Raw genomic sequence first — 10,732 nt, forward strand, 5'->3', positions numbered from 1 at the left:
TTTTTTTTTTTTTACTAGATGCTCAGTGTCCAACCGTTTCTTTCTGTGTTCATAATTGTTCTGAATTGCATTTGCTTGCTTGACTTTTGTTTTACTAGATGCTCAGTGTCCAACTGTTCTTATTGTCTCTTCGTCTTTGTTTCTGCTCAGTGTCCAACTGTTCTTATTGTCTCTTCGTCTTTGTTTCTGTTAGCAATACACGTTACGTTCCCATCTTCTCTGTCTATTTCTCACCATGATGATTGATATCATTAGTGTTGTAAGCTATCTAACAATCTTCAAGAACGTTTTTTATGATGTGGTTTGAATAGTTTTTGATGTAGCATCTACCATCTTATTCTTCCTTGGGCTTTACGTTATTATTTTGCTGGGCTTTACTTAATATTTTATCTCTTTATTTCCACCGACATTAGCTTAAGCGGTGTTGTGTTTTCCTTTTGCTTTAGGTTTAATCGATCCTATTATTATATATAGGAGTCGTCTTTTATTGTATGAGGCAGCTTGAATTTTAATAAGAAAAACCAGAGAGTTTCTCTCACCCTATCGTGTCGTTTGCTCTGTTAGCTTAACGCACAAACTTACGAGTTTTGGTCCTGTTGATCACAAACTCAATCTCTTTTCTGATATTCCGCTGCATTAGTTTTGCTGGTGTTTTATTCCAACAAGTGAATGCATATACTGTCTCTTTCGATTCCTTGAATCTGTAAAGTGCTCACCTTTTGGCGCAAGTTTGTGGCTTTATGTCTCCCTACTACGCCATTCAAAACTTGGCTTATCAAAAGAGAACGAACATGAATAAACATGACTCGCTCTTTCGCTTTGGGTTTTGTTTGCACGAATCTGTTCATAAGTTCCCTAACTATTTGTCCGCTTCTTGAAGATTTGGCTGTAACATATGCCAGTGTGGAGATAGATTTTCACTATCAATTTGCTTACTTTGAGGAGTTTATCTAAACGATCCGCAGGTGTTCATGGATTTTTCCATCAATGCTCCTTCTTTTTAAGGTACATGAACATTAGAGACCACTACAGTAACCTTTTTAATGTCTTTGTGGTTATATTGATATTCTTTGTTTATGGAAATCCAGGGAACACAGATTCAGGCAACCATGTTTAACGCAGCTACAAAGAAGTAGTTTTTCACAGATTTGGGATGGGATAGGTTTATTACTATATATCCAGGTGATCGCTTAAGCTTTGCTAATGAGCAGTTTAACACGGTTCACAATGATTATGAGCCGACTCTAAATGAGAATTCAGAGGTTGAAGAACCTAGCTGGTAACGAAGAAATGTTTACCCCTGACAATAATATAGTTCACTTTTGTACCCATTGATATGAGTTGGGTACATGCGTAAATCAGAAAGACCTTATCGGTAAGAGCTGTTTCCTGTTTCTTCTTAATAAAATTTTGGTTTATGATGATATTTAGTGACTTCAATGTTATTTCATTTCCAGATGTTATTGGTGTCGTTCAAAGGGTATCTCCGCGTTAGAAGGAGGAATGACAATGAGATGATCCCAAAGAGGGATATATGTAACTTTAGCTGACAAGACAAAGGCGACATGTCGAGGCTTAAGTCGGTATGTATTCCTTAATTTGTGTGTGTGTGTGTGTGTGTGTGTGTGTGATAAAAACTCCATTGAGTACAGTGACTGTTTTTCCAAAGAAAGTAGATAACCTTTAGCAAGAGAGATTCAATTTCCATTATAGAACAAATTAAGACATTAAAACGGAATTAGGATTGAGGTGGGATGAAGTAAGGGGCTGGGTAAATGGTAGATCCCTGAACCATGTCATATCCTCGAACCATGGTATTATCCCAGATATTAACTTTTCCGTAGTTATGGGTGCCCAAGAAATAGATGAAGTTTGGAGATAGGCCATGCAAGCTAGCCTTGACACAGAAAGGTTCACCTTTGTGGGAGAGAAAAATACAGAGATCTCCAATATCAAAAGTCAAGATAGCCGAATCAAAATAAGTCGAATCAGCATACTCGCATCTCCGGGATATATCGAACACAAAGAAACGCTGTGAATGTACGGACGCGAGTGAGATGCGTCTTGTGTACCACTTAACCAAAAAAGTTACACCTGTGGGTGAGTCCACCAAGTGTTCGGTCCTGCAATATGGAAGCATCCGGTCCCACTCTGATTGCAGGAACTCGTGCAAGTAAGGAAAATACAAGTCGCACGCTATGTGTTTTTCTTCAATATCCCAATATCCTAAACGTGAGCATGCAGAACATCTTGTATCTCCTTGAATACATGACTCGGGAGGAGAAGAAGTCTGGATCTTTTCGAGCAGGCCTAAATAAGCTGAGCTGAGGTCCCAGGAACTTGACGGCCACGATGCAATCATCGTCCTCAGGAGAAGAGGAGGACATGGCCATTGGCAATGAGGCAGAGTTACAAAAGGAGGTAGTGAGATTCGCTTCGGGTCTGAATCAGAAGCACTCGGGTTTAGGTCATCTTGGAGACACACTACGCCGTCTCTCAAAGTAGCCACCCACCCATGAGATGCTCCTATCGTTCCCGTTGGTTTCAACAAATCCATTGGCACCGTCTTTTTCAAAACCTCTTTCCCACAACCAGGAGCAATAAAATCCTTAAGCATATTATTTTCTAAAACCTTAGTACCACAAGGAGAAGCACTGAAATTGCAAATGACGAGTTTACCGACATCCCCATCTCTGGAAGTAGATCCACAATGTTCGGCCCCGACGATGTGACAGAGAGGGGTTTCCGACAAGAATCGAACACCAGGGAGGTGGTGTCTCTGCAGAGTGCAGAGTAATATCAGACATGAGCAGAAGAAGAAGAAAGCTATAGAGAACAATTAACTAACGAAGAGAAGAGAAGATAATCTTACATTTACGAGCTGAGGTGGTTGCCTCCTAAGACAAAGCCTGGAGAGAAGCAGAGATCTCATAGTGATATGATTCTTGGTGGAGATGGAAGATATTCAAACTAAAATCCTAGCTGATAAAAAGAAAAGAAACGCTGGTAATAATGCCCTCCATTAAATAAAATTAATATTTTTCTTGCCTACCAAGTCTTAGATTCTAGGAAACTTAATTACACTTTCCTTTCTTGCACTTTCAATAAGTTTCACCATTAATGGCATTGGAATTTCGCGTTTCGACTTTAGCATTCGTATCTAAATTTCAAGGCTGTCAAGATAACAATTAGCTGATGAATTTTGGATTTCAGTTTTGTTTCTTGAATCTTGTTTTCGCCAAAAAAAATCAGGTTTTAATTAGTGTGATGTTGTGATTGCTTAGCCGTGTAAGTCTTTAAACGAATGCTTTTGAATTTAGGAATCAAGCGGCATTATATGGTTAAGTGCAGTATTGGCTTCTGCTTTGGTGTACACCTTTTTATCAAGTGACTGAATGTCTTTTCGAGTAGGATGCCACTGAGTGAAAATTGCGGTCATATAAGCCATCGGAACGTGTAAGAGTTTCTTGTCAATGGCATTGGATTTTCGACTTTATAGCTTTAGTAGGGGAATTTTGGGAAGTTAATTTGAAAATGAATCTTGATTTCTGAAAAACATCTAAGCTTTAGTGTTTTACCAACAGTTAGTATGTTTGATTTCCTCTTTGTTTTCTTAGGTTCAAGAGATTGGCAGACACTATGATAAGCTAAGTAGGCTTCTAAAGAAACAACAGTTAGTATGTTTGATTTCCTCTTTGTTTTCTTAGATTCATTATGTGCTGCAGTTCCTTAAAAGAAGAAGTTGAAAGACAAGCTGATGGCTGAGTTTCAGGTAGGAAGAAAAAGATAACTTTTCAAAATTATATGGAAACTGTTATTTTAAACTGAGATTGCGACTTGTTCTAGGTTCCACGAGCGAAATGTATAAAAAGAATCCAACATTTGAATCTTGCAAAGATGTTAAATGTTCCTCCCAGGTAATGGACACCTTGGCGGAAATCCAAGAAAGTCATGATGCTGTCAGAGACTTAGAAAAGAAACTTCTTGACTTGCAACAAGTATGTTGGATTTCTTCATAAATCAGAATCTCTTGTACCGAGTCTAATGCAATCTATTAATTAAACTATTTCTGTTTGGCTGAGAACTCATTATTGTATATTTGTATGGAGTCATTCGCGTAAAGACAGATCTAACCCCTTTTCTGCAGGTTTCTTAAATATGGCGGTTTTGGTAGTTGGACAAGGAGAAATGCTTGACAACCTAGAATCTCAGGTAATTTGGTATCTCTGAGTGTTGAAATTAGAAGGTTTCAAAATTACAGTGTATATTGACCTTTAAAGTTGTTATATACATAAAGGCAGCAGTGTTATAGGAAGTAATGATGAATAATAAATACCTTAGGCAAATATAGGTGTCAAATGCACTAGATCACGTGCAATCAGGAAACACGGCTCTTCAAGGAAATAGTCAAATAGATGTGTATTGCTATTATCATCCTCCTTATTGTGGTTGCAGTGATCATTGTTGGAAAAACAAGAGTGCCTGAGGAAATCAGAGAGAGAGTGTACAAGAAGAAAAGAAAAAAAAAGCAAATTATATCCATCCTTATGCACGGCTTTGAGTGAGAGAGTGTTTTGTTTATGATTTCTGTTTAATAATTTTTTCTTAACCAAGAAACGAAAAAACAAAAAGATTCTATATCCTTTAATTACTAAATTAAACAAACGAATTTTTCACTCTTCATTGAAAATTGATTTTCTATTGATGATCTGTCATTGGTAAAGCTATATGTTGTCTATGTATGTGACTGCAGCAACTGTATGCTAACCGCCTAATCCTAGTGGCGTGGTGGTAGTTAAACTTGGTGGACTTGCGGGAAACCCATCAGATGTTTTCAAGAAGTTAAACTTGGTCACAGAGAAACATCAGACGTTTTCAAGAAGTTAAAGAGTATGTGCCCATATGTTCAAAGGCTTGTCAACATTTGTTTGACTGAAAAGCTAGCAACATGTTTTTTTTAACCATGAACGAGTTTTACGGATGGATTGGTTTATGTCATAACAGAGCATTTTGTAGCCAATAAGATGTGAAAACAAAACAGAGCAAAGCACAACCCACTAGAGGGAGGATTGCACCAGCCAATAAGTGTTTCAACTTTCTCATCATGCTTACTTGATGGATCATCTGGAACTGGAAGCTAATATCTTAATCTCAAACACAAAACAGAACAAGGAGAGAAATAAGGACTCAATACAAAACAGAACATCATTGGAAAGTTTGTTTTCCATCATAGGAAGCGCAGGTAGAGTACATGATGAGAATTCAGTGTGTTTCCATATCCACAGTCCTTAAAGAAAAATGAAACCAAATACACAGAAGCAGAGAGCGTAGTAGCTTACTAATAGGAGGAGGATTGAGGTGGAATGTAGTAAGGAGCGGGGTAAGTTATAAATATACGATCCTTCTCCTTATTTTTGAGGTTAAATGTTCCGCGTTCGTTGTTCTCTATGTAATAGATCGTATTTCTGCAGTGGCCAGACAAGCTAGCCTTGAGACAAAATGCTTCAGACTTGGACAGGAAAATACAGAGATCTCCAATGTCTTCGGTGTATGTAGCATTTCCCTCTTCGTCTAGCTTGAACACCATTGTATGCCTCGTTTCCATTCTCCCCTCCATTTCCATGTTTCTCTCTATGAACGACTTAACCAGAAACATTTCTCCGGTGGGTCGTGACTCCACCAAGTGTTCGGTCGTGCTACACGAATCTAGTATTTGCAACTCTGAGTGCACGAAATCAGGAACAGGAGTTATAAAGTAGCTCAAACGCTGTATCTTAGGTTCGTTCATATGTTCTCCAAGATCCCAGGATCCTATGTGTGCGCCTCCAGAGCCAGGCATGCAGAACATCTCATCCCTCTTTGAGTACATGACTCTGGAGGAGAACAAGGCTAGATCTTCGACTCTGATGTTGACCCACTCGACCTTTTCTTTTCGAGCAGGCCTACATAAGCTGAGCTGAGGTTCCAGGAACTTGACGGCCACGATGCAGTCATCGTCCTCAGGAGAAGAGGAGGACATGGCCACGTTGGTTACAAATTGTGTTTGGCAATGAGGCAGAGTTACGAGAGGAGGTAGTGAGATTCGCTTCGGGTCAGAATCCGAAGCAATTGGGTTGAGATCATCCTGGAGACGCACAACGCCGTCTCTCAAAGTAGCCACCCACCCATGAGATGCTCCTATCGTTCCCGTTGTTTTCATCAAATCCATTGGCACCTTCTTTTCCAAAACCTTGATTCCATAAGAAGAATATTCATGACTGTAATCGCCAATGAAGAGTTTGCCGACATCGCCATCTCTGGAAGTAGATCCACAATGTTCGGCCCCGACGATGTGACAGAGAGGGGTTTCCGACAAGAATCGAACACCACGGAGGTGGTGTCTCTGCAAGAGTGTAGAGTAATATCAGACATGAGCAGAAGAAGAAAGCAATACAGAACAAATAACTAACGAAGAGAAGAGAAGATAATCTTACATTTACGAGCGGAGGTGGTTGCCTCCAACGACAAAGCCTGGCAAGAAGCAGAGATCTCATAGTGTATTCTTGGTGATAAAAGATACGAATCAAACCTTAGGTGATATAAAATAAAAGCTGATAGAGCATAAAAACTGGTAATAATGCCCTCCAGTTAAATATAGAAAGACTTAGGGGGAGGTATTGGTTTAGGATTTAGAAAGAATTTTAATGACTTTAAAAGTTAGGTAAACTATGTTGTTAGTCAATCAAGACTTTTAAAAACTCTTTAAAAATTTGGTGTTATTGGTTGTGGATTTGTAAAAAGTTATCTAAAATCTTGATAAATCTAGTGTTATTGGATTAAGAGTTTTATAAAGTCATTAAAAGTATTATGTTATTCAAGTAAAACAAAAGAATCTTGGATTGTTAATGAATTCAAATTTTATGTTATTGGTTTAGGATTTTATATCATTTCCTTCATAACAAAAGTCATGAAAACTCTTTCATCAAATAGAAAGATTTTACAAGATTAGAAAAAACAAATCATCAAGATTTTAAAAAACTTCCTAAACAATCTCTTAGAATCCTTCATTTTTAACTTTCAATTTTCTATGATTCTAACAATCAGCAAAAACATAAAGTCATTAAAATTCTTTCTAAATCCTAAACCAATACTTCCCCTTATATTCTAGGAAACTTACACTTACGTTTCTTGCAAAACTCGTTACCTTTCTAGATCGGTTCGTATCTTTATTTATTTTCTTGTGTTCAGTCTAATAAAGCATAGAAAAAAACGAGTGGACCCATGCATTGAGTAAGCCCACAAAATCATCAAAAGTATATGGTATGAGACTATGAGTAATTTTTAATTAAATTTACTTTAGAAAAACTAACTAAAGAATGGGTTGAGGAGTATGAAAACTTTCAATGTGCCTACTTTGAGGAGTTTAGTACATGGGCAGCATCTCAGATACAATTTCCCAATGGAACTGGAACCAACCGAGTTCCGTTTTTGAATTTAATGTGGAGACAGTACAAAGGCACAAAGCCAGACATATGACAACATTCTCTATCACATGTTTTCAAGAAGCTAAAGAGTATGTGACCATATGTTCAAAGGCTTTGTTTGACTGATGTTTTTCTTAACCTTGCTAATCTATGAACATGTGTTACTGATGGGTTATGTCATATGTGAAAAATTATTTAGTATGCTGTTAGAGTCAAATTATATTGATTTCAGATTTTCACAGAGCATTGCCTTGTTGGTTTTGCTTGCACAATGTGTTTTGTTTAGCAGAACTTTTTACTAAAAGACTATCTCCGTTCCAATGTCCATCAAATAGTGACTGCATTTGACCAGATAGGATTAATCAAAGAACTGCATTGTCATGCTCAAAACTCCACCACATCACAACAATTTAGTTAAGTGACTGTTTGCCCAAAGAAAGTAGAGCTAAAGAGAGAGATTTAATATCCATTATAGAACAAATTAAGACATCAAAATACAACACAAAAAAAAATAAAAAAAAATTAGAATTGAGGTGGGATGAAGTAAGGGGCTGGGTAAACGGCAGATCTACGAACCATGTCATACCCACGAACCATGGTATTATCCCAGATATTAACTTTTCCGTAGTCATGGGTGCCCAAGAAATAGATGAAGTTTGGAGATAGGCCATACAAGCTAGCCTGGACACAGAAAGGTTCTCCTTTGTAGGAGAGAAAAATACAGAGATCTCCAATATCAAAAGTCAAGCGAGCCGAATCATCCCCTAATGTCCGGGCTATATCGAACACAAAGAAACGCTTTGTAACTACGCACCCGGGTGAGAAGCGTCTTGTGTACCACTTAACCAAAAAAGTTTTACCTGTGGGTGAGTCCACCAAGTGTTCGGTCCTGAAACATGGAAGCAATCGTCGCCACTCTGATTGCAGAAACTCGTGTAAGAATGGAAAGTACAAGTCGCAGGCTTTGTGTTTTTCTTCTATATCCCAGTATCCCATACGTGAGCATCCAGAACCCAGCATGGAGAACATCTTGTATCTCCTTGAATACATGACTCTGGAGGAGAAGAAGGCTGGATCTTCGACTCTGATGTTGACCCACTCCGAGCTGTCTTTTCGAGCAGGCCTACATAGGCTGAGCTGCGGTCCCAGGAACTTGACGGCCACGATGCAATCATCGTCCTCGGGAGAAGAGGAGGACATGACTACGTTAGTTACCAATTGGGTTTGGCAATGAGCCAGAGTTACGAAAGGAGGTAGTGAGATTCGCTTCGGGTCTGGATCAGAAGCACTCGGGTTTAGGTCATCTTGGAGACACACAACGCTGTCTCTCAAAGTAGCCACCCACCCATGAGATGCTCCTATCGTTCCCGTTGGTTTCATCAAATCCATTGGCACCGTCTTTTCCAAAACCTCTTCCCCACAACCAGGAGTAATAAAATCCTTATGCATATTTTTTTCCAAAACCTTAGTACCACAAGGAGAAGCACTGAAATTACAAATGACGAGTTTGCCGACATCGCCATCTCTTGAAGTAGATCCACAACGTTCGGCCCCGACGATGTGACACAGAGGGGTTTCCGACAAGAATCGAACACCACCGAGGTGGTGTCTCTGCAGAGTGCAGAGTAATATCATCAGACATGAGCAGAAGAAGAAGAAAGCAATTTACGTACGGGGAGAGAAGCTTACATTTACAAGCGGAGGTGCTTGCCTCCTAAGACAAAGCATGGAGAGAAGCAGAGATCTCATAGTGATATGATTCTTGGTGGAGATAAGAAAATATACAAACTAAAATCCTAGCTAATAAAAAGAAAAGAAACGCTGGTTATAATGCCCTCCATTAGATAAAATGAGTATATTCCTTGTCCACCAAGTCTTATATTATAGGAAACTTAATTACACTTACCTTTGTTGCAATTTCAACAAGTTTCACCATTAAATAAGGGTGAAAGCTTTCTCATTAGGCTCAAAGGAGATTTGATGAAAGAACTTGATAGTCGGAGAAGCTATATAGCAGAGGAATCAAGTTTTGCAGAGCCATGGGTACATCAATCGCAGAATCTAAACCAGGGAGATTAAATCTCGGTTAAGTGTCTGAGAAATTAAAAAATATCGGTTAAGTATCTAACCAATCCATCATCTGTGACCGGTTTAATAATTCTTCGATTTCGGAGTCAATTGTTTTCATCTTGCTTGCCCAAATCTGTGTATTTCTCCAAAGGTAAAGCTCTCTCTCTCTCTCATCAATGGCGAAATCAGCGGCGACGGCGGCTTCCTCGCTTGTGCAAAACCTTAGACGATTCATCAAGAAGCCATGGCAGATCACCGGGCCTTGCGCTCACCCGGAATACCTCGAAGCTGTTCCCAAGGCCACCGAGTATCGTCTCCGATGCCCCGCAACGACTGATGGAGAGGCCATCGTGCCGACATCGGATCCCGAAACCGTATACAACATCGTATACCACGGCCGAGATCAGCGCCGAAACCGTCCACAGATCCGGCGATACCTATTGAAGAAGGACAACGTGGTTCAGATGATGAACGAGAAGAAGACGTTCGACGTCTCCGACTTCCCTAAGGTTTACCTGACTACCACAGTCGAAGAGGATTTAAACACGCGTGGTGGAGGCTACGTTAAATAAAACAGGTGATTTGCCGCATGAGAGCTAGGGATCAATAAGATTATCAAATGTGTTAGTTCGTATTCAATAAGGATTGAGCTATTTATTAGATTTAGTTTCGTGTGGTTATAAGCAAATGGGATAGTAAGATTCTGGTGTTCTTCAATTAGGTCCTGCACAATTTGTTGAAATAGATTTTAGAGTTAGCATTGAGTAGGAACTAATGGTTTCTGTTGTTATAGTGCATTGTGTCCTTCACATGATGTTTGATGTAGGTTTTCTCAATCCAGTATCATCATATGAGTTGTCATTTTGGTCCCTGATGCTCGATTAGTTTTGTTGTGATAATCCTGATATACTTTTGTAGTAGTATGAAGAAATAGGAAGTTAGGCAATCATACTACCCTTTCCGTGTGCTCACAAGTTGATGATATTAGAATTGTGCAGAACCTATTGAATCAGCTAGCTGCTGAGTCCTAACCAGTTAAGATAATGTCTCCTTTTTGTGCTTCAGCCTACACTTTTATACTTGCTGAAACAGTTTAGTACTTCAGATGTTCATGTTGTATCCACTTTGCTTTGGTTTTTCCCCATTTATCCTGACTGAATAATATGTTTGTATTTTTATTTTTGCAGGGTTGTTTCATC

General features: G+C 39.1%; 2 protein-coding genes across 2 annotated transcripts; one reads left to right on the forward strand and one right to left on the reverse strand.

The window, feature by feature from the left end:
* Window positions 5,132–6,584, reverse strand: LOC104734823. The gene is made up of 2 exons (XM_010454476.2): window positions 6,474–6,584; window positions 5,132–6,382 (listed from the first exon to the last, which is right to left on the reverse strand). Exons 1-2 carry the CDS (start codon window positions 6,531–6,533, stop codon window positions 5,339–5,341), a joined length of 1,104 nt encoding a protein of 367 aa, XP_010452778.1. The 5' UTR covers window positions 6,534–6,584; the 3' UTR covers window positions 5,132–5,338.
* On the forward strand, window positions 9,642–10,732 carry LOC104734824 (the record flags this gene model as incomplete). The annotated part of the gene is given in 2 exon segments (XM_010454477.2): window positions 9,642–10,110; window positions 10,721–10,732. A coding segment is annotated over 1 exon segment (396 nt). The 5' UTR covers window positions 9,642–9,709.

The sequence above is a fragment of the Camelina sativa genome, chromosome 13, assembly GCF_000633955.1.
Source record: "Camelina sativa cultivar DH55 chromosome 13, Cs, whole genome shotgun sequence".
Lineage (NCBI taxonomy): Eukaryota > Viridiplantae > Streptophyta > Magnoliopsida > Brassicales > Brassicaceae > Camelina > Camelina sativa.